The sequence below is a fragment of the Takifugu flavidus genome, chromosome 17, assembly GCF_003711565.1.
Source record: "Takifugu flavidus isolate HTHZ2018 chromosome 17, ASM371156v2, whole genome shotgun sequence".
NCBI lineage: Eukaryota > Metazoa > Chordata > Actinopteri > Tetraodontiformes > Tetraodontidae > Takifugu > Takifugu flavidus.
The window spans coordinates 7,257,670-7,285,343 of record NC_079536.1 but is presented as its reverse complement, the minus strand read 5'-3'; the positions used below and the strand labels follow the sequence as shown (position 1 = coordinate 7,285,343).

At 41.3% G+C, this 27,674-nt stretch overlaps 1 protein-coding gene across 5 annotated transcripts in view; it reads right to left on the bottom strand.

The window, feature by feature from the left end:
• ctnnd2a (catenin (cadherin-associated protein), delta 2a) overlaps positions 1–27,674 on the bottom strand; it is a 142,207-nt gene that overhangs the window by 86,285 nt on the left and 28,248 nt on the right. For all 5 annotated transcript variants that reach the window (XM_057012103.1, XM_057012101.1, XM_057012102.1 and 2 more), the window contains one exon: positions 11,520–11,632. In XM_057012103.1, the coding sequence (XP_056868083.1) occupies positions 11,520–11,632 (113 nt within the window). The remainder of the gene's footprint in view (positions 1–11,519; positions 11,633–27,674) is intronic.

Below are 27,674 nucleotides of genomic sequence, written 5' to 3'. Positions count from 1 at the left end.
AACTATGAAACAACAAATGTTACTGCCTACAGAGAAAGAATAAAGAAAGGAAAGCACAATTCTGAACTATGTTGCTTTATTAATCATTCTGCTTGCATATAGAAACCATATTACGGATGAAGTCATCCAATTATAAACAGTGGCATGAAATAAATGTGTCTTCAAGGGTTGACCTGTTTCATCTGCTACCATCTGAAACAACATTTCCAAGGATTGAATGGCTGCAGTAACTTTCCCTCTTTTCTTTTTTAGCAACTGAAAACTTTATCCTCTTATAAAATCCTGAAATTTCATGATTAAAAAGAGATCTGTATCATTCTTCATGTGTCTTATATAGCTTTAGAGACATCTGCATCACGTCAGTTATTGAAGAGTGAAGTCCTGCAGCTCATCAAGCTCCCTGCTACCCATGAACGTGAGTCTATAGGACACAGACCCCCCCTCAAGGACAGTGGTGTGATTACATGGGTGGGGAGGACAACTGGAAGCTTTGAGGAGTGAGGAACAGTTTAAATCACTCATGCCCGGGGGATAATCTAGCCTGTGATTTAGGGGGAGTCACTCAACAGATTCCACTCCATAGTGTGTGTGTGTGTGTGTGTGTGTGTCTCCATATACCTCCATACTGTCAGCATTCATGAATCATGATGGGGGACTTAAGAGTGACGTAATGCAGATGTCCTAATAAAAACACAATTACATACATACATGCACTCTCAAATTAAGAGAAAGATAGGTTAGCTAGAGGCAGGTATAGCTAACCTACCATAAGTCTTATTATGGGGCAAACTAATCCACTTATTTATTTCAGTCTAAAGAACTCATTATCCTCCCACAGTAGCTCTTTGGATACAATAATATTTTGGAGTGATCTGCACGCCACTGATTCCCACATTGTGTAGATGTGTCCACAGGAAAAGAAGAAAATGTCTCCTGCCTGGTTGGACCAGTCTCAGATCACTCGTCTGGTTCACCTTCCTCCTCACTCGTTAGTTTCACCGCTATAACATACAGCTGCTATTGTTCCTTAGAAGGGTGACGTGGCCTCGTTATACCAAAAGCATGATGTAAGTTACATGTGAGTATATGTGCGCCACTGATTGATGAGAATGATGTCACGTTGACTGGGAGTGTGGTTTAATGAGCGCAGTGAAGGAGAGGATCTGGGTGATCTGGCAGTAGTTAAATCACTAAATCAAGTCAGCAGGGACTCGATGGCATCCACCGTAGCCTCAGAGGACTCCTGACTGATAATGATCCGGCTGGTCAGTCTTTATTGATCCAGTTTTATCCACAAGCACCCAAATGCACAAAATGAATCACTGTTTTCAACCAGAAAACATTTCAGATTCTGAATTTGTTCCAATTTAATGGTGAAGCAGGACTTTGAGCTCTCATGAAAGACCCAACTCCAAAGCTGTGCTTGGTTCTTTTGCTGCTTTTTGCTCTCATTATGTTTCTCAACAGCAGCCTGATGAGAAAACAGAACAGCAGCTGGAAAAAAAAAAAACAAGGAGCGAATTGTGTTTTTGGATTTTGCGACTGGGATTTAGAAAACATTCAGCTAATGAAATGTGACCAGATACCAGATGGGGGTGACAAGAGGTGACCTTGAATGTGAGGAACAATAGCAGTAGCCTAGCACTCGGCTCCCACGTTTGAATTCATGGCATCAAGCCCAAACAATCAAATACTGGGACATCTGAGCTATTTACTACTCTAAATGATGGCTTTCTTGTCCCTTGCAAGCTTGGCAAGTGACCTCGGAAGGCATTCTTGTCTCGACCTTTCTGTACCCAGTATCACTCTAAGGATGGTTGTGCTGCAGTCTGGACACACAAAGACAGTTTAAAAAGTGGGATTGAAGAACCGGGGGGTTGGGATGGGGGTCCACAACAAGGCTTTACACCTGTGAAATCTTATGCCGCTGTAGGCAGTTGCCCATTGGCCCTGTCAAGTAAGTCTGGAGAGGCTCTCCTCTTATTTCCACTGTTAATGTTTCCATCTCAGACAGGCAGACATTTCTGAGCATTCTGACAGCTCATCAAAGACATCAGTGAAAACAAAGACATCCAAAGCAGCAATGCTAACACAGGTGAACGCCACAGCTAGATCCACCCCTGTGTTGCACCTTTGTTTAAGTGGAGAACATCTGATTTATGTCTGTCCTCTATTTTTATTTGCCTTTCTCGACCTTCCAGAAGTCTGTAAGCATCAAGATGAACAGCTTCATTGGCACCCTCGGCTCTAAATATGTGCAGCGAGTCGTAACAAGAAGGTTTGTTCACCTTCTAAATAATATAAAGCAGTGGATAACTGTGTCAGTAGGGTTTAACCTCTCCTGAGTGTTTGCTTCTTTCCTCCCAATGAAAGGGTTTTAGACTAACAACAATGTTGATTCTCCAACAAAAGTTTCAGCAGCATGGTTCCAGACAAACTTCTACCCTCCAGCCGTGGGATGAAAAAGTCCACTTTTTTCATGCAAGTGTAGAAACCAAAGACAAAATACAATGTTTGACCCATATTGAGTGTATTTTAATCGTTATTGGAAATCTAGTGGTTGTCTGTTTAACGACCATTCTCAATTTACTTTCTGCTTTTATCACTTTGTAAATAGGATCAGTGTATTATACTGTAAGAACCAGAAAGCTTCAAATGCTGCCAAAATTCCCAGCAATCAAACAAGGATTGGACTGTTTAATTTAAAGGAAGGACTTGTTGGCCTGACATTACAGCGATGCAGAGCAGGAAATATGAACAGTTACACATTAAATCATATACTTGATTTTTTTATTTTTTTTAAAAAAGGCACATAATGGAAAGTTTTAGACCTTTCATGTGTACAGAAATAGCAACACAGGGCTGAACTGTGGGACATTAGCAGATGCAGCCCACCCCCCCACCCTCCAGCCCTCCCCTCCAATGTGGGTCATAATTACAATTACATAAAAGTTCATCTGACACCACATGCAGGCATAAATCATCTTCCCACCACCCACCTGAGCTGATTCTTTTCTCCAGCTTAACAGCCACACAGCACAGACCTTCAGTCTGTTCTGCTTTTCTTTTTGCAGGAAATTGACTACAAACACTGGAGCAAAGCTCTTGGTGTGAATATAAACCCTGTCAAAAGATCAAAGACATTGATGTGTTTGACATTTTAATTATTTATTTGACACTTTTGGGCAAATTTGGAAAGGAATTCAATTTGTGGTTATACCATCCATTAATTTGTAAAGTATAATAGGATAATTTATTATCATCTGACTCCCTTTAATTATATATTTTTACTTTCAAATGTACACAAACACACACACACACACACACACGCACACACACACCTGTGAATACTGCATGAAGTTTAATAGCCTGTCAAGCTTTCAGGTCAACAACACATCTCGGTGTATCTGCATGGCTGAACACACATACATACACACACACACACACACACACACACACACACACACACACGCACACACACACCTGTGAATACTGCATGAAGTTTAATAGCCTGTCAAGCTTTCAGGTCAACAACACATCTCGGTGTATCTGCATGGCTGAACACACATACATACACACACACACACACACACACACACACACACACACACATTCTGTCTCTTTAGTTTTCAGCTGAACTGACAGTAAACCGGACAGGGTAATAAAAGAAAAATGCAGGTTAATAACTACCTCGTTGACATGAAAGATAAGGTTGAGTTATTAGGAAAGTGAGAAAACAAAAGAAGGCCTAACATCTTCATGTTACACACACAAAGACTACACTGTTTTTACTGAAACATACATATTATGAAACATCAATATTATTTATTAAGGCCAACACATGCTATAACGGACGCTCCCGATCTGTAATTAAAGGCCATTCAGTGATATCAAAATCTCCAGGCACCATAATATGATGGATTAAATTCATTTTGTTAAAATAGAAATGCTTGTTTAATTCACAAATGATGGATGGATAAAATATAAATGTCATTAGATTGTCACAGAGCAATATCCTGAGTAAATACTAGAACTAATGACGCCATATTAAAAATGCCATCAGGGTAGGTGTTGTCATATTAAAGAGGCTCAGGGGAGACATTTGCTTTAATGTTGAATAAGAATTTCATTTTTCTTTCGTCTCTCTGATTCTCCTCCCTGTTTTCTGCTTTTTTCTTTTGTGCTTCTGGAATCCGCAACTTCTTATTAGGTCTGCGTCTGTTTCTCTCGCCGTTTCTTTTGATCAAATGAGCACTCGCTGCATCTGTCTGCCTCTCTGGCATGCTTTGGTTGTGTTTTTATCTATTCACACCACTATCAAGTGTTGGGGGAAGATAAGCATGCATTTGCATTTTTAATGAACTAAACAGCCTGGATTCCCGTCGGCGTAAGGACACACAAACGGACAGATGTACATCCATGCAGCTCTGCTAATGTCCTTGCAGGCCTCAGTGTTGTCTCTGACATGGAGCCACCAGATGTATAACTGCAAGTGCAAACATGGCCTACATATGCCACATCCAAGGCTGTAATAATGTTGGCTCCCATCATCTTCGTTTGCTCGTCACAGGGGTCCATAATGCATTGGACCCCTTTATATTATCACCAAAGGTCAGACTGATGATGTCACTCCAATTGTCACGCCCCTGCAAAATGATCCTGTGAGGGTTGATGGAGCAAACTTAGACTCCAAGGAGAGGGAAGACAAAGAGCCCAGTTTAATGTTTTTGCCACCAATCCAGTTGGATTTAAGCTTTGCCATCCTGTTGATTCCATAATGAGTTCAGTTAAGCTCTTTATGCTACACGAAATCCTGAAGTGCGAACCAAAAAGTGTCCCTACTGACCCCCCCCCCCCCCCCCCCCCCCCCCAAAAAAAAAAAGAAGACGCAACTCTTGTATAAACTTTTGCATTTGGAGGAATTCCACATTATAAATGATGAACATTCTGAGACTTTTATAGAAGACCTGATGGCTAGTTTTTTTTTAGTTGTTCGCTCGGGGACCTCAGCCCATCCATAACCGTGAGTGAATATTGTGGACTCTGATGATGCAAAACACTCCAGTAGTCTGACGGATTTGAGATCTGAGTGTTGGTCATTACTTTCTGGGGTCGGTGCCATACTAATTTGGACAAGAACATAAAAAGGAGGCCAGGCTTATATCTGCAGCTGACTGCTGGATGGAAAAGTGACGCTCATGTGCTTTTTACTTTATCTGGACAACGTTATATTAAAAGCATCCAAAAAATCCTGACAAATCAAGAATCATGTTTACTGATACTTTGTGAGCTCAAAAGAGACTCTGTAAATATTAGCCCAGCCTATTCAGGGTGAAGAATCCTGACTCTCAATGTCCCTTTACAATGATGGACATGAACGAGCGGAAGCTTAAATAACATCTCATTTAGCGCCTTAAGATGATTTGACAGGTACAATTTCAAATTTATCAAAACAATGTCCATAAAGTGGACACCAAATGCTAGCTAACCTGTCTGCTAACAACACCACCACAGTTAAGGCTAGGTGACAGGGGGAAAAAAATCAAAAAGTAAAGACGTGATTTAAGATGGAGAGATTGCAGAAGGGATGAAATAACACGGAGAAGCAGCGAGGGGGAAAAAATGGAAAGCAGCGGCAACGGCTGTTTGAAAGATGTTACCACCCGCCACCATTTTTCTCCTCTCCTGGTGGGAATGCATCATCAGTCATTAGGAGGAAGCTTGACTGGTTGTGTCATCACTCACGCAGGCACACACACCCCCACACACACACAGGTGCTCGACATGTAAGACAATGTGCACTTTAACATATCAGCCTGTAATTTAAGTCCTCTGTACATGTATCATTTTGCTAGGCTTATAAACCTCCTGCGGCTAATGAGGTGACAGATCCCTCCATTACCTCCAAATGTGGGAAACAAGAGCAAAAAGAGTGTAATTGGCTAATATTTTAGATGTGACAAAAAAAGAGGAAATTAAGGCTGCATGCCCAAGTCCAGAAGGTGGTGAAATTTTACCTTTTCTTCCAATAACTTCATTTGTGGAAAAACTTAGCTGAAATCGGTGAAATGAATGTAATGTCTGTAATGTTGGCTACATCCTCTTCCCCCTCAAAATAACCCCTTCCTATTGTGCTACATGGCCAGTCATCAAAGGTCTGACTTTAATTGGCTGAATTTTGAAGGTGGTTCAAATCCCAAAGGAATAGATAAATCAACTCTGGAGATCTCCCTTTTAATAGGATTGTTGGTTCAGAAGTTAGTGTCGAGTCAGCAGAACTAAATTGGTATTCATGGCCTGGAGAGAAAAGTTCAAAATAAAAAAGAATAGTGTAAGTCGGGTTGTTTGCGGTGCTCAGCGTGTGTCTGGGGTGCGTTAGTCACTGTGATCAACTCTGAAGTCAGTGACAATTAGGCCCAATCCAGGAGCGTGAATGTTTGTTCCTGAGGGATGGTCATCTTTATGATTTAGCAAATGTGTTTGCTGGAGAGGAAAGCACAAGTGAGTGTGTGTCTGTGGCTCAGTTCATACACACAGCCTGAAGAGCAATGCTGGTCCCTGCTGATGTGAAGCCAAATGTCGCAGCTCAAGTAGAATAAAGAGTTCATATGTGCTCTGGGACCTGGCGCTGTTTGTGCTGATGTGCGTGTGACTCATGTTTTTTGCGCCCCCCCCCCCACACACACACACACCAGTTTACCTGTTCCTCACCTACCCGGAAGGGCTGCGGGCAGATGTGCTAAGTCTAAGCAAGGCAATCCAAATGCCTCAGGATTCGGACTGTCCACCATCCTCTCCTGCATGTGTATGTTTCTCACTTTTTCAGCATACATACATCTGCAGCTGCATCCATCACAAACCTGGCAGCTGATTAAGAACATTTGTCAAATAAGAATATTAAACCATCCTTGACATAAATCACCGTGTAGTTGAGATATTCCATAAAAGATGTAGCATCGAAGCAACCGAATGGATGTAACATTCATCCCCCTGCTTCAGCTCGTAACCATCACAAATACATCCCAGTAGCTCCAAAATGATGTGGCTAAAGGGGACGTGTGGTCAGATCTGCATCAACATCCAGCTTGAGAGGACTAAGAGTTCTATAATGTATGTCCCTAGAAATCAAGAGGGAAAAAACAAGCATACCAAAAAACATAGAAATGACACAAACAACCTGGACGTGTCAGATATATACTCTACTATAACGGGGGGGGTTTACAACTGCACTCACCTTCTGTCCAATAACTGAAAAAAATGCATATTTATCACATTGCCCTCGCATAGATTACAGTAGCCCCAAGGCTACAAGCTGCAGCCGCATTGGAACGGAGTTATTGCAAAATTGCAAAGCATTATTAAATTTTGCTTGTGAATCAATAAGATTATGAGACAGCTTCTCTATAGCCTTGATAATCTACTGCCCTGAGTCATGATCATCTTTACATTATTCCAATAGTTCTGAGGAAGTGCTTTATTGCACCGGCAATGTGTTTTGAGCATCCACTGAAATGACAATGTGAATGTGTCTTCCATATTTTCTATCTTTATCTGCATCATTTCTCCTTGTTTTTGATGGCACGCGAGGTGTGAAATCTGCTGGGCCACAAATTAACATTTCATGATGATGAGTTGCAAAGTTTCCAAGAATCCAGCGTGAAAATGACCCCCGCTATTGATCAGCATGTCCACCACGGGTAACGAAGTATAGAGGATGACGTGTCTTTAATGCTTATTCAGTATTTGCACCTGTTATTTCCACAACTTCGCTCACATGTCTTTAAACAGGCAAAAGTACCTCGAGAAGCTTCCATCATGTAATGCTGCTTACTGTATTGTCTTTCCTCACTTGTCTCCTTTGTGTACTGTGGGACAACAGACTTGGTGGCTGTCTGGTGACCTCTGACCTGATATTTACACATAAACAAACCACTATAAAGTGTTCCAACCAATCAGAGGGCTAGTGGTGAGAGTGGTGACTTGTGACATCACCATAAATTACCTATAAATCACATTGAAGACCCCTCAAAAGAGTACTACATAGTATTCTGAAGGTTTAATGCATATTATAGATGCATATAATAAGTGAATTGCATGTAGTGTTTCCATCAAACAGAGACACCAGCAGTCAAGCAGTTATGACAGCAGGAGCCATCGTCCCCCACTGGCTGCCACTTACCACCAATGTAAAAGAAAAGACAAATTAGTCCCGGCATGGCGTCGAGATCTGTGAGCGTGTGTGCGCCAGTGTGTGTTTCCTCCTTTAGAGTAGGTGTTGCATGCCAACAGTTCACAGTGTGAACAGATGTTCGTCAGTGATGCCCTGGGTTTGCTGCACCGCAGTCATGAATTTTGTAGGGTCCTCGGCTCCGAGGTGAAGTCCACGGAGGTGTTTGAATTGTTTTATCAAGCGGAACACAACCAGGGACGCGGCGGCTCGCGGCAGCTCGCAGGACCAGACATAAACACATAAAGCCAGCGTGCCTGCCAAGTGTGTACAGCAGACAGGCAAACTGAGGGGACATAAACACTTATTTGGAGCACAGACACACACCAAACTACAGGGAAGCTGCTAACTCTGACTCTAACAAGCCTCTAACAGAGTAATAGGCGTATTGGTCAATGGAAAATATATTGTAGGTGCAAGTTAAATCCTGCAGGATTCCTCAGGGTGCATGAAGGGAAAAGAATGATGACTTTGGAGGAAATATTTGTTTTTCATGAAATATATTCTGTAGATTTTGATAAGTCTATCTATCCACCTTCCTTTCTTCCTAATCTAACTCAGCCTTGTTCTTTTGCTTAGTTCTGCTTTTTCTGTCTTTTATTCAATCAGATTTCTACAAAATACTATATTTAGCTTTAGCTCCCTGTCACTGAGACCCAGATGAAGGAGAAGGAAATGAGACGTGATGGTGGCGACCAGAGAAAAGGTTAATAATGTCTTTAAGAATCACATCACACTGTCTCTCATCTGCATAACAGACTATTGGAATTTCAACACACCGAAACTCACGAAGAGTTCAAACCCAGAAAGAAGCTATTAAATAATTGTTATCATGACCACAAAAAAGAGCTGAGCAACATGCTGACAAATCGGACTGCACGACGGGACTTAGTGGACTCACTGGCAAAGCTTAGCACAGCCTCTCCTTCATATCTAATAATGGGTAATAATGCAGTGATGCAAGTATGAGCCACCGGCCATGACAGCAGTCAGGCTGCAGCTGCTACTGCTGCTACTACTACTACTACTACTACTACTACTACTACTACTACTACTACTACTACTACTATACACTACTACTGCTACTGTTACTGCTGCTGTTACTACTGCTGCTGCAGCTACTACTGTTACTACTGCTACTACTACTGTTACTACTGCTACTACTACTGTTACTACTACTACTACTACTACTACTACTAGTGCTACTGTTACTGCTGCTTATACTGCTGCTGTTACTACTGCTGCAGCTGCTACTGCTGCTACTACTACTGTTACTACTACTACTGTTACTACTACTGCTACAGTTACAACAGCTGTTGCTTATACTGTTACTACTGCTGCTACTGTTACTACTACTACTGTTACTGCTGCTTGTACTGCTGCTGCTACTACTGTTACTACTGCTACTACTACTGTTACTACTACTGGTACTACTACTACTACTACTACTACTACTGTTACTACTACTACTGTTACTACTACTGCTACTGTTATGGCTGCTGCCGCTACTGCTACTGTTACTGTTACTACCACTGCTACTGTTACAACTACTACTACTGTTACTGCTGCTACTACTACTGTTACTACTACTGTTACTACTACTACTACTACTACTGTTACTACTACTACTGTTACTGCTGCTTGTACTACTGGTTACTACTACTACTACTACTACTACTACTACTGTTACTACTACACTTACTGTTACTACTACTGCTACTGTTACAGCTGCTGCCGCTACTGTTACTACCACTGCTGCTGTTACAAGTACTACTACTGCTACTGCTGCTTATACTGCTACTGTTACTACTGCTGCTGCTACTGTTACCACTGGTATTGCTATTCAACAGCAACAGCAGTAGCAGCAGCAACACCATCCACTGTAGCAGCAGCTATTGCTGCTGCTGCTACTGCTGCTGCTTCTACTGTTACTGCCGCTTCTACTGCTATTGTTACTACAGCTACTGCTTCTGCTGCTGCTGTAACTGCTGCTGCTACTGTTACTACTACTGTAATTGCTGCTGCTGCTACTGCTGCTACCTTTACTACTGTTGCTGCTGCTGCTGCTGCTGCTGCTGCTACTGTTACAAATCGAGAAGCCACTTCCAGCTACAACACGACTAAGGCACTCTCACTTTAGCGCAGCTGCAGGGATTGAAATGATAATCAAGCTTGTCCAATCTTTGAAGTCACCATTATTACCTCATTATTTTGATCTTATTATTTATGAGAAATTCACTGGGAAAATTAACAATGACATGGTCAAATGGTCAAATGAAAGCACATCTGGGACACTCGATGTGCAAAATAACTGTCGTCCATTATTTTAATGTTCAAGCAACTGAAGCCACAACAAAACTCTGATTTTGGTTGAGTTGAACACTTGAAGAAAACTGAGTGAGCTGCTTGCAGGTGTATTTTCTCTTTTTTTCTGTACTGTTTGTCTCCCAACATCCTCTAAGGGTTGTGTACTTATGCAATTAGCTGCTGGAAGGAGTCAGAGGAATGCTGAAGTTTCAGAAAAATCCACCACAACACAGCTCACCTTTCCAATAAAGTTAACTCAACTCGGGATTTTTGTTTACGAGACAGCAGCTCCTGGATGAGTGTGAAGGCGGACAGGACTTCGCCCCTAGCATGAAATCTGAAAGAAATGTTCTTCTAATGCAAAAATCTCCTCAAGACTCTTTCAGAAATCTTTCTGTTTATATCTCTTACCATTTCTCCGACACAAATGTTAGCTCATTAGTATGAAACGTGATGATTTAATGTTTATTTGACGATTGTGATGATGTTCTATGACTAAGCCTGCTCTAGAAACAAAGCCACATCTGTATCTATTAGTGCAAATGTTTCCCAACACTAACATGGTGTCTGTCATTGGAGCATGTGTGATGATCAGCGTAGTCGGGGGCTACTGCGTTTATATGTCATGTTATATGTTGATATGTCGTGAGTCACGCATGTCAGAGCAGCTACAATCTCTGTTCCGCTTTTATCCCTTAACACCACTTGTGTAACTGTTCCCGCAACCCCTCCTATAGGCTGTCTAGCTGATAAGTGGACCCTTGAGCAAGGTATACAACACTGTAACATCACTCAGCTGATGTAAGGAGACAAATTCATCCAGGGTATGTATGCAACAGAGTGTGAACTGGCGATGTTCATCATTGGCGGAGGCACACACTCGCTCATACATGAACCTGCAAGTGTGTGTGATAAAGCCAAGGGCGCTACAATCCACAAGGTTGTCCGTGTACATGCAATCTTGATAACGAGCCTAGCGTTTTACCTGATGCTGTTCATGCTGCCGGCCTCTGATCCCAGCTTGCATCTCTCCAGCTGGGTGGCGACGATCTGACGCTCAGCCTCCAGTTCTCTTGTCAGGCGTTCAAACTGAAGCTCCTACACAGGTAAAGGAGGGTTAATGCATGAACAAGACGCGACAATAAAAGAAAATATTGCCAGCTTCTTTTAAATGTGACCCGGTTGCGACTTGAACTGAAAGCATTGCGATCTGCAGGGCGGCAACCACGTCGTAAGAAAGTGCAGCTCTGTTGGCTTTAAGCTGGAAAACAGTTCTGCAGAAAACGGCTTCCCGATGGTGGCTGGCAGGATGTGTTCAGCAGAGTGACTGTTTGGAAGGCTTTTAAGTCTTCTTTGTGATGCAGAAGCATTAGCAACAGGATTTCCTGAAGCACCAGAATATTGGCTTCATACTGTAAATGAGCTAGTTTGGCATTGACTCTATAACTCTATAAAAAAATTGGCAATTAATAAAGTAAGAAAGAAAAATCCAGAATCTGGGAACCGTGATGGTAGCTGTACAATGTTTAAGACAACAACCTGGTTAACATTGAACTGGGCCTCGTATATGAGTTCAGTATTCTCTGGATTTCTTTGGTGCTACATCTACAAGGTGCAAGTTTCTGTCAGGTTCCACTGGAAGCCGATAGCTTAAAGGAGCACAGGCGCTTGATTCTGGAGGAGGCGCGAGCGTCCCTTTCACGCCTCGCTCTATCACGATTATGATCACACATTTCTGTGTGCCTGATGCATTTCAACCACATAGAAGCTGATCGATTGCGCAGAGAACTTCCCCGATGGAGATGCCCTGTATGTATGACTGCACAAGTACATACAGAACTATCCCCCGAGGGAGCCAGTCATCAATAGGACTGTGCGCTGCCTTGATTGGCTTTCTGAAATCCATTTAAAACTGTGAATCATCCCAAGTTGCTATCTTCAATCCTTTACACTCCTCAGCACTACGGAGCACAATGTAATTCGGCTCTACGCCTCTTCCTCACTTTTTTGATGCACAGTTGCAGCACTAACTTGCTCGTAAATATTCACACTGTTTCATTCCTTTCATTCCATCCTGCTAGGCAGATATACGTTGTTGCGTTCCATACCTCTCATTCTCTCCCTTATACATTCACACATGTAAAGAGTGTGATCTGCAGACCCTCTGTCACTCAAGCACAAACCTCACAGTCCTGAGAATGATTAATGAGAACCGTTCCCTTTCTGGGTGTTAGCTCCCACAGCAGCACAGCAGGAACGACCGCTCACATAAAAGATTCCTGTTTCCCAAGTGCTGCTTAAACATAAGAACATGCCATTTTAATATTAATTCAACAGCGAAATAAAGAGTAACAGCAAGAAACAGACAGACGTCACACCACAGGGCAAAGCAGTACCTTAAGAACACTAAGAAACTAAAACCAAATTACAGGGGACAGGAATCAGATAGTAAAAACTAGTGATAAGAACCTCTAGATGGCTGTGGACTGGATGGTGGAGTGTGGCAATAGTTAAGATCCATCGTGAGAAACATAAGAAAAAGGAACAATAGACAGCTACAGTTGCTGCAGTTGCACCCAAACATGAGTGTTTCCCACAGTAGCTGCTTCCTAAACTGCATCTTAATAACTAATCCATCCAGTTTTGACAAAAATATTTTTGGTTTTCTTTACAAATGGCTGATCGAGGTGGTATTAATTGAACATCACTAGTGTTTTTAGTGTATTTCCTTGATGCAAACAGACCTCACAGCAGCATTGAACCTCCATCTTGTCTTCAATGTATAGATTCACGCCAGCACAAAGTGGACTCCATACCTGACATAAACTTACTTGCTAAAGTCAAAAAGAAGGTAGCGCTACCCTTATAATTTCCAAAACAAGGTGACAAGTCACTTCAAAGCTTTTTCTGCTTCCCCCACTGAACATCTTCGCCACCGTTTCACAGCTGGAACTGTTTTAAATTCTCATGCTATGAAAATGCTAATCCACGCATTTAAAGTAGCATTATGCTAATCGATGTGTATAATCCCTCAGTGGTATGTTTTCTAGATAACTGAGGACTGTTTGAATGCACAAACAGATGTGAATCCAGTGCAGGAAAATGTTTATTTTCTTTTCTTTTATGTGCATAACCCAATGATAAAAGGCTCCTCTTCCTCTTATTATCTCACCAGTTGATTTGGAACCCAGTTGGCAGCAACAGGAATCTTTTAAAATACAAGTTATGCCAGAACATCAAGATGCAAATATGCTCCATTAATTTCACTTATAGAAATGTGATTTTGAATGTAAAACTGTTTCTTTTACCTTGACTGAAATATCAGTTTAACAGGCCCAAAGCTGAAGAGATGAGTCTCATCAGGTGTGTCCTGCCATTCCACTATGCAGTGCATGTGCGTCACACACGTCACTGCCTCCTACTCAGAAATGATACGGAAAACGACCCGCAGTTCAACACAAAAGTCTCTATGGCAACCGTGTAGCCCCAGCCACCCTCTTGCTTCATTCAGGTTCCTCCTGCATGTGGAGCCAGGGCCCTTCGACATAGCTGTGACACTTTGGACAACGGAAAAAAATATATTGCACTTTTCCTTTTATTTAAGCATATTTCCAAACTGTGATGGTGCTAATATAAGATAACCCATAATGATGGAGGCAGAAAAAAGCTCAACTTTGTTCATGCATTAATGACAGTAGAGGTTTGTTATATTATTGTATTTTGCTTATTCTTTTACATTTTCAACCTCCAATGATCCTGTAATCACTTATTCTAATGATTAATACTTAAAGCCAGTTTAGAGTCAGCCGCAATCATTGTATACGGAAGAACTGTTTTCAACACACAGAAATATTTGGCAGTAAAATGCATCACAGCTTTAATTGAGTGGAAAAATGGCATCATTTTACCCATTTTAGCAAAAGAAGGGTCCTTTTGTTAAAGTTTCTCCTCTCCCTGCCATAAGAACACTGGCTGAGTGTCTGTGTGTGTCCAGAGATAAGTCCCAATCATTATAAAGTGGCCTATGGGCAGCTATTAACAGGGTTTGGATAAGAGACAAAATGCTATCAAATAGAGTTACGACCTCTTAGTGGAGACTCCCTTTTTCAATCTTTCTCTCTGCTTTTGTGAAGAGGTGTCAAATGAAGGAGTGGATGGAGGGAGTGTGAATGGCTGGCAAAAAAGGTCACTCTCCTCTAGAGACCCCCATGCATATTAAAGTTCACTACAACATGGTGATCTTTCCTGTTCCCTCCTTCTAAAGTTACTGAAGCATAGGCGTCGCTCAAATTGAGCTGAGATTTCCCATCAGCCCCCGTCATCTCTTCCCTTGTCTGTCAATTAAATGGGAGTTCAAAGTCAAAGATTGGGAGCCTGAAGACCTGCAGGACAGGGAAAATAAATGGAAGTAAAGGAGAGTAGAGAGAACTGATACGTGTCTGTAGGTGAAAGTCACATGGGAGGGGGTCACACGGTCCACTCCTGCATCTGAGTAGAACGTGTCAGACACTGTTTTATCTCTGAAATATGGGTTAGTGCACATCATACTTCAGCATAGAGTTTTCCATTACTACCTATATACTATATAGCGTACTATAGAGCTAGGATACTAGTTCTGCCAGACCAGAGTCCGGTATTAAGAGTACAAAAGAGGAATTCAAGCATAAGCTCATTGAGACAGACAGACAGACAGACAGACAGACAGACAGACAGACAGACAGACAGACAGACAGACAGACAGACAGACAGACATCTGGCAAAACAGTGAAACCAGACAAAGAAACATGGCCGCTTGGGCCGGCGTCACTTTGCATCAGCTCGCTCATCCACACATTCGTTTTATTCCATGGTAGGTGATTCATTGTTGTTGGTCACCACAGATGTGTTTGCTTTCGCTGTGGTGTTTAGCTGCCTGTTTAAGTTTCAGCCTCTTTCTAACACGAGCTAACTCATAGTAGCAGCTGTACCTGAGGGAACCACATCCTTTAGGTGATTACGCGCGTGGCAGTAACGCGCCGTATCTGTTGCAACGATAACCCACAGCTGTGTTTAAAGGAGCCACAAATTTTAAACACAAACCACCCATGAAAGTTGCAATAATAATGTTCTTACATCCGTTGCAACAACCAATATTAGCTCTATTAATACAACAAACACTTCTATTGTTATTAATGAATAATTTTGTTCATAAGAATGGTATTTATTTATTTATTTATTAATTAGGTCTGTTTTTCTATTTTTAGTGTTGTGAGTCCTCAAGCAGTTATCAGTTCACCCCAACACATCTGGCTCCAGACTGCAGCTCGCTAAGCCATGCTAGATTAAAGAGTGGATGGTGAGAACATTTATGAGAAACTGCAGCAATTGGTGAATGAATGGGACTGATTCTTTGAACATTTCTGTGTGTCCTTGAACAGGCTTGTGTAAAGATTTGGTGATTTCAAAAATGTTTTAAAAATGTGGTCATCAGTGACACCAGTGTATGAATGTTCTAGCCAGCTTGTGATGTCAAGTGATTTACGTGGTTTCAGATGACTTGAATTATATATATGTGTGTGTGTGTGTGTGTGTGTGTGTGTGTGTGTATATATATATGCTAAAATGACATTATTATTTCCAACCATGTGTAAAACATCCTGCCTAATGTTCTGGAGCAGTGAAGGTATTTTTAGTTCTGCTCAAACCTTCAACACGACTCCTCCGAGTGATTCTGATTTGTTTGAAAAATATGAGCCCGGGATTAAAATATCTGTGGTGCCGGTAAAGAGAGGCGAATGAAAGGAGCTTCAAAGACAGACGAGTCGAAGAGCCACTTCACTAGAGAAAAAATGAGCCATTCATGAGGCCATAAGTTTGCCTGGAAATCACAAAAGCATTTACCCAAACACCACAACGTGATAGATGGTGTGTGAGGAGAAGGTGGATCAGTTTGGATTCTTTGACAATTTTGCAGCAGCTCCCTCAGAAGCATGACTGCCAACAGCTGGGCTGTAAACCTTTTATATGCGTTATAAATATTCAACACACAAACACAGTTACACTCTGACACACTCACATTTCTCCCTCATTAAATTATTTAGGGGTGCGCTGGATGAAATGACATCAACTCATAGTCTCCGATTTCACCCCCCCAAAAAGGGGGGTGGGGTTTCAAGGTAAAAAAAAAACATGCACAGTAAATAAATTATAGACTAAAATGCCATACATGTGATTGAATAGTGTGTGTCAAGCATTGGACCAGGAACTTGTCCTAACCTCCTGGGATGGATGGATGGATGGATGGATGGATGGATGGATGGATGGAGGATGGATGGATGGATGGATGGATGGACGGACGGACGGATGATGGATGGATGGATGGATGGATGGATGGATGGATGGATGGATGGATGTCCAGAACCCAGACTAAAACCATCTGTGTGACCCAGGTCTGCTGCAGCTTCATCTTCTCAGCTGCTCTGCTTTATTTTCCAAGCAGCCATGTTGTCCAGCTTTGATGCTCATGGATGGATTTTTTTCTCATCTCATCAAAAAAAATTCAGTAAACAACTCAAATTATTTATGGAGCTATTATAAAATCCACAGATACAAAAGGAAGTTGCTGAAGAGAAGCGTCTAATTAAAAAGGTCCCAGTAAAATTGCAACCTGTTATTGTGATCTTGTTCCATCTCTTGTGCTGCTGAGCGCCGGTGTGAGCTCCGTTTTGTGTACTTGATTGAGTGATTGAGCTTGTTGGTGAAGTTCTTGCATTTAACCCTGTGATTACAGACAAAAGCAGCCTGATCTTATTAAGAACACGTGTGCATCTTTCTGAATGTTGTCTAAAAGCTCTTGAGCATGGCACACTTTGGATCGTACCAGTGATTTTCACACCAGCACATAACACACCTCATTTGATTGCAGCTGTGCTACAGCAACAAAAGCTCCTGAAAATTATGGGCCTGCGCCTGTAATTGAATGCGCCATTTTTTTCTCTTTATTTCTGGTCGTGAGCAGTGCTGCAAATATTTGCAGACCTTTCATTGCATTGTTCAAAAGTAGGACAATGTCTAATTAGTCAGAATGAGTCATCTGCTTTATGGGCATCAATACTCAAAACCCTAGAAAATGGCACAAAACAGTAATCTGCCCCATTATTTCATTAAATACCTAACAATTAAATGACAACCTGTATTTTACCAATGGGTAATGGGCACACACAGATTGTAAGATTATGGCTGCGTTGACAGTAGGAAATTAGGATTATCTTTCAAAGAGCTGTTGGCATTTGACAAGCCGCACAATACATGTATGTGCACGTGTGTTTGTGAGCGCAGGGCAGCATTAGCCCCAACACAAATGACAGCTCGTCTGTGTTCACTAAGTATGGATGTGACTCAGGCACAATGGCAGATTGAAAATGTCACCACTGAAATGCCATGGGCTCTTCATGCACGTGCACACAATCCCCACCTCAAACAGCCACAAAGCATGTTGTTAAGTCTTGATACCTATTCTGTGCTCACTGCTAAATCTATACATTTATTTTGTCATTTTGAGTGAAATTCTAACTTTTTCTTGTTAATTAGGTCAATTCATTGAAAAACTTCATCAATGGATGACATGTAAATGTGTAAAGATTTTAATACTTGCTGGTTTGTGAGCAGTGGAGCCACTGATACACTCGAGGACGGTGGATGTGCTGCGAGACGCAGCGATAGTGTGTAAACAAAAATACGGTATTTTGGTATTTTGTGTGCAAATAAAAACAGTATTTTGAGTTTGCGAACCGTTGCAAAAGCAGTTGATTAAAAAAAGGACACACTTTTCCTTCAACCGTGTCCTTCTACATTGACCTCCAGCCCCACATGATATGACAAGAGATTCCAGAGAGGCCCCAGGGGTCATTTGTCTGTTTACAATCACAAACCCTGTTTTGATAGATTGGTTCAATCCCACACGTGTTCACAAAGACCACAGGTGTGCAACAAAGAGACACAGCTCCTTAATTTGTCTCAGTGTGTCTGCACACATACATAGCATGAGCAGCTATGTGTGGCTCTGTGCGTCTGACAGTCACTAAACCTAAACTCTAACGACAAGCATGACTATGATAAAATCACAGACGGGCCCTTGGGCAGAGTAGGAAAACGGCTTAACAAGCTTCTCCGCCAAAACTGGAGTTCATTCACAATGTTAAAGTAAAGCTTTTGCCATTCCCACAAAGAGGAATTTGGTACGGTCTCTTCGACGTGAAGTCAATCGGAAGATGCAGAAATGGGCATTAAAACACAGACGCTAGTGCGATGCACGCGTACGACAGAAACAAAGGAGTGACGCGATGGTGCAGATCCTTCAAACTCCACAGGCAGATAAAACAATGAATCATTTACAGTCAAATGTCAAGTGCTGCCTTTCATTTGGCAGCTATAACTTCAGTGTTTTGACAAAAATGCGACAGTCATGCATTTTATGACTCAGCTGTGCCGATGATCTTTCACTTAGCCTTTAAAATGCAGGTAAAGTATCAAGGACGACAATATTTTCTAAACTGATAGTGAGAAAAAAAAAGGAATATGACCGATGTTGGGCAATGTCAAATAGGGATCCTGTCAAAATCTTGAAGCCTGTTGCAATAAATAATAGTCCCAAAGGAAAAAGAGAAAGATGAAGAAATGGTAGAAAATGATGGACATGAAATGGGACCATCGGCAACAGCTGCTATCTAAGTTCTCCACATCAAAACCTGACAAATGCGTTTTCATTTCTTCCTTTCAAATGTTGACATTTTCATCCGAGTTTTTATGATGCATACTTCAAAAAGAGCCCAGAACCGGGACCTTGGTGACGCAGGTTATGACAGCAAATGATGGCTGGTGACCTTGCAGCTTGTTTCCAGTCTGAAACTTGAAGTCTCCCAGTTTCTTGGCTTTGCTGCTATCAGCCACTTTTGGATGTATCCCAGTGATGCCTTTTAAACCAGAATCAGTCCAGATGTTCCTGGTACCATCCCAACTTCATAGTAAACCTCGTGCATACTGTCCCGTGCTTGAACTTGCAACTCCCCACCCCATCTAGTGTCTTCTCTTTCTGTGGAAAGGGAGTCCATAAATGCATCACTGTGCCTTCAGAAGAGTTTTGACACACTCTACCGAAACTTTTGCACATTAGCAATTTGGTCTCATCCTAAATGTAACACTAAAGTTAACAAAATTGCAGTGTGTATAGACCTGTTAATACACTCTCTTTATAGACTCTGCTGCTTTCTACTGGCTATGTTTCTGCCCTTTGAGCGGATCGGCTCATTTATGTCTTGTGTACACAAACAGTTGTAATCTCTGAAGGCAAACAGAGAGCTGGCGACTCCACCACTAATTGGCTACAGAGAGACGGTCGCTGAGTGGGGAAAGAACACTGTATCTACAGTATGTTGTTTCATTAGAGCGAGAAAGGAAGCAGGCAGAGGATGAGAGCCAGAGAGAAATCAAAACAAAAAGGTTGGAGTTCAGTGGCATTCAGTGAAAAGGAAATATGGTAAACATGTAAATAAATACACACCAACACATAAATCTCCCTAAAAACATTGCAAGTCGTGATATGCCTGTAAATGCAGTAGGATTTGTAGAAACTTTATCAAAGAAGAGATGCAAATTGGGGATTTTTCTGGCTGGCCTGAATAAACTGCTAGTGATTAGTAAATGGGGATTTTAGAGAGGTTAGTGTATATGGTGAGATAAACATTGGGGTAGAAAACACCTGGAAATATGACACCCAACACCCAAAGTGTTGTTTTTCCTTCACGGAGCCGGTTAAAAACATTGTCGTGGCGAATGTGATGGACGCAAAGAGTGACCAAATCCTCTATGATCACACTGTAAAAGTATGAGGGCCCTTTGTAATAGAACCCAGCTGATAAGGGTATTTGTAGTCTAATCAATCTAAACATTTCAACAAACAAACTGCAGCATCCTTGGTCAGGTTTCACCCGTCTCTGCCGTGTGTGCATGAATAAGAAAGAGCAAGAAGACAATGTCAACTGTCAAAATTCTTTCCCCTCAGCAAAGCATCATTAGGCAGAAACACGGCTCTGAGCCCCCCTCCGAGAGAGCTGAAGGCAAAGAGGGACTGTTGGGAAAAAGAAAGCTAGAATGGGGGGAAGGCAAGTGAGCAGTGGGGAGGAGAGACAGCCCAGTACAGGAGATGCAGCATATCAAGAGATTATAGAGACTGCAAGGGAGTGAGCCTGATAAAGCTGACTGAGCACAATTCTTGATTTTTATTCAGTTTTGTTTAGGTGTATGGAATATATGTGTATGGGCTGTAATTTACTGTGTGTTTGTGCTGTCTTTGTGTAAAGATGTCCCCCCACTGAGAGGGTTGTTCATAGAGGAAGTCACCCACGGTGCAGCTCTATCAGTAATCACAGGGGGGTTGATGTCTCACGGTTGTGTCTTTGATGTGTAGCATCGCATCACTTTTAGGTTTTTATCACTGAGAAATGGCACATAGAAACAGCAGAAAAGGAAAAGTGAATACAGAACAACAAATATGTCCTTTTCACCAACCACAGCAACAACAAATTAAAAAAGAGAAGGCACAATGCAGCATCAGATCCCTCCCCTACGGTCGGCCGAGCACTTCCTCTTTGCAAACACACCCATAAATATACAAATGCGCTGATCAAAACGGTGATTATTCAGTTGTCTTTGCTGTCACACGAGAAGATCCAGCAGGTGAGACAAGGGAAGGGAGTTTTCTTTTCAGTGTCAGAACAAACGCTGATCTGATGACATGCGTAACCGACTACTTGTCTGTCTTGTTCTGTTATGATTACGGCGTTATTGATCAAAGCTGTCCAAACCTGCTGGGACATTTCAAACAGCTCTACTCTTTCCAACCTCCTGCAGGGCTGTACACAACAAAACCCCTTCATATAGTGCGGGTCTTTGGAAGTCCGCTTCCAATCTAATTTCTTCCAGCAGAGAGTCTCTGAGGGAAAGATTCATCATCTTATAAATCCTCTCAAAATTAAAACCTGATGAAAGTAACATATCTATAGTGTGCTGCTACTTTAAAGCCTACAGTCAATACAAATCATCAGGCAAACACGAGGAAAAGCAACCGTGCACCGTCCTCTCCTCTCCTCTCCTCTCCTCTCCTCTCCTCTCCTCTCCTCTCCTCTCCTCTCCTCTCCTCTCCTCTCCTCTCTCTCTACCCAGCTGGCCATCAGCAGGAGGGTCCCCTTACATGATCTTGGTCCTGCTCAAGGTTTCTTCCTGTTAAAGGGGAGTTTTTCCTTGCCACTGTTGCTTGTCTGGGGTTAGGCCCTGGGATTCTGGAAAGTGCCCTGAAACAATTTTGATTGTAAAAGACGCTATATAAATAAAGATTGATTTGATTTGATTTGATTTGATTTGATTTGATTTGATTTAAATATGCAGTAGGCATGAGCCATCATTCTGGCTTAATGAGACACCACAATGAATTTACAACTGGCGACCCGCAATAATTTGCTGCAAAACAACGTTGGATTTCTGCTTATATTCTGATTCTTGTCTTTTCAACATTAATTGCAGTGATTTTACAATTTCACAGTCTTTCACAGTTCAAAATTAGGCCATTTGTTGCTTTGTGAAAAAATGGCACAGTAAAACGCATAATATACTTTATTTTGAGGGTCAGGTTTAAAGTTTGTGGTACCCGAATAAAGTCATTATTGTTTTGTTTGATATGACTAAAGTTAACCCCACCCTCTCTTTTTCACATCATCGCTGCACATTGGTGTTCTGTGGTGTTGGGGTTGCAAAGGGCAGCCTTTCAGGGCCTCTCTTATCAAATGGAGGGGTGGATGGAGAGTACTTTAGCTTTTAGCATCTGTTCTCTAACTGACAAAGTGAATAGGAGAAGAGAATCAGGGCAGGAGACAAGCCCACACTCCTTTATACTCATCCACAGTTTCATTCTGACTTTTTTGGGGACTAATTCTCTATAAGCATCGCCTGAATGCACCGATCATGACTGTTTTCTATCATTTTTTCGGATGATGCTCCTCGTTCTATATTTCCTCCTGGTAAATTATCTTCCAACTGAAATGTGCAGGTGCAGAAGCTGAGCTCCAGCCTCCAAACGTCCATTCGTGTTGAGATCCTGAGGATAATCCAAGTGTAAACAAAGGAGTGAACCTTCTAGACAGTCAGTGTCTGTCTTGGACGAGAGCCCAGGTGCATGAATGAGGTCTGTCGGCAGGTGCTTCAGAGCGCGTGTTCGTTGGGGAGATGGTGGGGGCGGTGATTAAATACGTTCTTCTTCTTTTCCATTCTTACACAATGAATTTCAATTGAAAAATACAACACTGCCAACACAGATCAAAACAAATATCACTATCAAATATTCACCTTTAAGATTTCCTCCCAAATATGCACCTTTACTCACACCCTCTGCCAAGTATCAGCACTCAGGAACAACCAGACTCATCTGCCCCTTGTCTAATGCGAGAAGGTGTCTCCTTTGATCGGCCGATGGAGACAAATAAACACATGCACGCTTGTTTTAGCGCTCACGTCACGGCCACAGGGGAGTCTGCTTCAAGACACATGTAGCTGCGAACTATCATATAATCATGATTCATTATGACATATATGAGTATTTACGGGTCTTAATGTTCAAAATTAATGGAGGATTGAATAATAATTTTCCTCAAAGCATCTTAAAGAAAGAAGTTATGATGTTATGTTGATATAAAGAAATGTATCTGTGGTAGCACATTAGACAGTCTGTTGTCTTATTTTTGTCATGCCAGGCCCAGGAGGCAAACCTCACCTCCAATTGTCTCTTTTTGAATATCTTTCTCTCTTTCTTCTCTCTCTCTTCCCTTTCTTCAATCTAATTGGAAATACGTGCACACTGCCCCTACTCTCTTATTCAAAAACATTATGACAACATTTCTGCCCTATCCATTCCTTTATTTCCTGTTCTGATCACAGCTGTTTCTTATTTACCCTTCATTGATGTCTTTACCCCAAATCTCTCTTTGTGCTATAAAGTAATCAGAATAGAGATATTCTGAGAACAGAGAAAGAAAAGACAGATGTATGAGAGCAAAAGTGAGGAGGAGGAAGCGGCAGTAAGAGCTCAGCCATCCTCACATCCTCACAGAAAGAAGATCTCAAGTCCTTTTAGAATTAAGAGGATGTTTTCAAGTTGGTAACGCAGCTACTGCGGTTGCACCCGGTTATATTAAGTCTGCTCTGCATCTGCATGTGTGCATAGGCAGAAGATGGTGATACCTCTGTTGCTCCAATATCATCACTGTGCCTAATTGGCTGTTTCACCAAAAAATTCAGCTGAAATTCATATTAGCCAACCAAAGGGTGAACGATAAGACTAACTGTATGATCAAAGTGTATTTTTACGAAACTTAATTTACATAAGTCATCATCAGTTAAATGATCACTTTACAAGCAAGTTCATTTCGATATTGATGATGTAGCTTCACTGTTTAACCTGCCTTGGCCAAGGGTGAAAACACAGATGGAATGTGTTTATGTGCATCACCGGTGACCAGCATCCATCACAAGCAAGAGGCGGGGCTTTTTCTCTCAGTTGTGGTTATTACGATTACGAGTGAGTAAGTACGTAAACCTTATCTATGGAGCACTTTTTATGGATTAAATTACAATACATCATATTAACATATAGTACAAATGAGATAAAACAGAAAAAAGTGTAAGAATAAATTTCATAATAAAAGCCTTAAGCAGGACAAGAACGCCTAGTTATCCTGAAAGCCTCTCTAAGTTGTAGTTTGTTATTTTTATTTCATTTAAAGTCGACTGATTCAGATGCAACAATGTTGGAAGAGCATCCCATAGACAAAGAGAACCAACTTACAAAAACAGCTCTTGGTTTTATAAAGACTTTTATAATGAGAACAGAAGGTTTTTGCCAGACAAATGGACGGCCAGAAAGTGGAGCTTTGTTCCCAATGTGCAAAGATATCTTTATCATTATATTAAATTGTGTTTGTACCGGTCGTGAACAAATGCATTATGAATGTCTCAGCCCAGAGCAACAAAAGAGGCTAATGTCTTTGATCCCGTAGCTCCTTTACAGCGATAACTACAGTCTTATGTCAACGTCTCCCTCACAAGGACATGAATACATTTTTGCTTTTCCCCTCCTCGATGTTACAGGACAGTCTTCATCTCTGTCCCACTCACTCTGACTTCCCTGGATGTGCTTCAAGTGATCTGTAGGCTGAGTTTTTAATGTTTTATGAAGCACCGACAAATCTGTTCCCCCAGCTTTCCATTCAGGACAGCCAACGCAACTTGGTGGAAGGTGAATGCTCACCTTTCAGAATATTAAACATGTGGACAGGTTGTAATCAAGAGCTCCAAAAGGTGGAGAAATGATTTTCCATGGAGAAGAAGATAGTATTAGTCTTTATGCCCAAAATCATGATGAAGGTGGTCTGAAAAGGACCAGCTCAAATGTGCACAGCAGCAGAGGAAGGTGGGAAAAGAATGGTGGAAAATGGAGAAAAGGAGTCCAAGCAGGAAGTACGGTACTTAAAAGAGCTGAGACCGGATCAGAGGGAGGAGGAGGATGGTCGAGAATACAGAGTCTATTGAGATTACAGAATCAAACACAAGCAGATCTCACAAAAACTCATTTCACAGTACAGAGATGTGCAAATCTGCAGCGAAAATGAGGTTAAGTCAAGAGGAAAAAGCAATAAAAATGACAAGAGATCGACAAGTCACTGGCAATCCACTCAAGCACCTTTCTACCATATAAATGTTTGACAGAAGAACAGTGATGGGAGAGAATGCAAAGAGATAAAGTTTAGCTTCAAAAGACAGAGAGGCAGCAAATACCCATAGCCGCCAAGAGGATAGATGGGAATCAAACAATACGCAGTCTGAAGTGAGACAGAAATACAAGAACAAGGGAAGAAGAGGTTAAAAGGGGCAACGTTTAGAGAAAATAAATTTTAAAAAGTCTGACAGTAAATATCTGCAGATTTAGGTCAACTTGATATGATGTTATACATTTGACAGCATGGAAATAATACGAATTCAGCTAAGAGCAACAAAAGCTCTGAAATTAATGTCATTAGATTTGGCAATACAGTATACATTAGATTTTCACACTGTCCACAACAGATGAGTCCTCTCCATTTGAGGACGGTATGTGATAGCCTAAAAAAACCCTGATTATTATTATTATCTAAGTTCGTACCCCCACGCCCGAGAAGAGAGACAAACATGTTGAAAAGGCAGAATCTTGTGTGAAGCATTAGATTTTCTCCGGAGGACTTCTATTCCACCATGATTAGACCATCAGAACTGGTAGAAATGACTATTTACTAAAAGGACCATTGGACACACGGCAGCTAGTTTCTTCAAAAAGTTAAATTAAATCCAATCATATTAAGTTTCCTCTGCACCGCTGGTCCAGACGCCAGCGATGGAACAGTGTGCACATGAAATAGTGTTTCTATGGCGACCACAAATCATTACCCCCATAAACAACAACACATTTGACAGTATCAAACACGACTGAGCTCATTAGAGATGGTTAGATGCACATCTCCAACCGCTGCAAAGCACTGTGGGTAAAAGTGGCTGAGGAGGGTAAAGGGGTGTGATGCATTCACGCCACCAAAAGCTCATTTATTCGTTACAGACAGAAGTTAGCGAGAGAGCGAAACACAGCAGAGAATGCTGGGGTGATGTGAGACGGAGCAACGAGGAAACGAAGGAAGAATGAAGAGAAAACAGCACAATGACAAAAGAACAGAGAGAAATGGGGGAAGCAGGAGCCCTGGAATGATCCGCTTTATTCCCACAAGAACTGCAATGACAGAGCCGTTCTTGATTAGCCAGAGATTTCTGAACCCTCTATGGATCAACACTGGTGTGAGCAGGCAACTGCAGACGAGTCTGATCCTTGTTGAGCGCTGCAGCTGCAAGGCCATGCGTTCTTTGATATAATGCTATAGAATATAAGAGGTATTCATAGGTTAAACAGTTATTTATGCATTTAAAGTCCATGAATGTCATCGTAATTTTTGAAAATTTAACTATATGTACATGATATTTCAATTAAATCATCCAAAAATATGAAAATAACTAATTTAATCTGATTTTATCTATTTATCTTGGATTATTATATATTTTTTATATATTTATATTCTTGTTTAAAATTTTTGTATTATATATTTATTATAAATACTTCTTTTTCTTTTTCTATCCTTGCATTACTGACTGTATTTTTCTCTGTGTGTTTTTGCTGCTGTTGTGCCATACATTTCCTCGTTGTGGGACAAATAAAGTAATATAATAAATAAAATCTTGAATCTTGATTCTTGAACCTTATGAGTGTGTTCCTGATCTGGTCCTTCAGAAGGTTCCTGATCTGGTTTCTGAGTCGTGTTCCTACTAACCCACTGGTGAAAAAAGAAATCAGCTCTAATAACGATACATTATATTATATTTACATTATAGTTCCAATTATTTCTGGTCAGTTATTCCTTTAATATCATCCACCTGACACTACCAATCAAAGCAAGTCAAAAGAGACTCAAGACATGTGTAACAAAGAGGACAGAAGTACAATAACTGCTAACTAGCCTTAATTAACTAACCATAAAACAATCCCTGTGGATGAATTCAGCAATACTATTTATTTGTCATTTCCCCTCTCTATGTGTTTGTTTTGCCAAATATAATTACTTCATTTTGATCTCCATAGCTTTGACACCTATCCTCAGCTAATTAGCACTTGTTTGTCCCGTACAAGTCTTTAAAGTAGAAAAAAAAACTGCTGGGAACACTCTCGGCATAGATTCCCTGGAAAGCCGACATTCAAAAGTGTCTTTGGACTGATAAATACTCGGCCATCGGATGAGCTCTCGGCTTCCCCAGCTCTTTAATGGCTCTTTCCATCACAGACTAATCTTTCCATTTTCTCATTTTCGGATCGATAACGGCTCAAGAAGAATGAATGGCCTATTTCCTCTAAAACAGGAGTAAAGCTGAAGCTCATGTTTTCTCATCAGATCAGATCAAGTCTCTAAGGTCAAACGTGACAGGGCAGGATACAAAATGTAGAAAATGAAATGATATTTATATTTTTTTGTTCTGTCACCACATT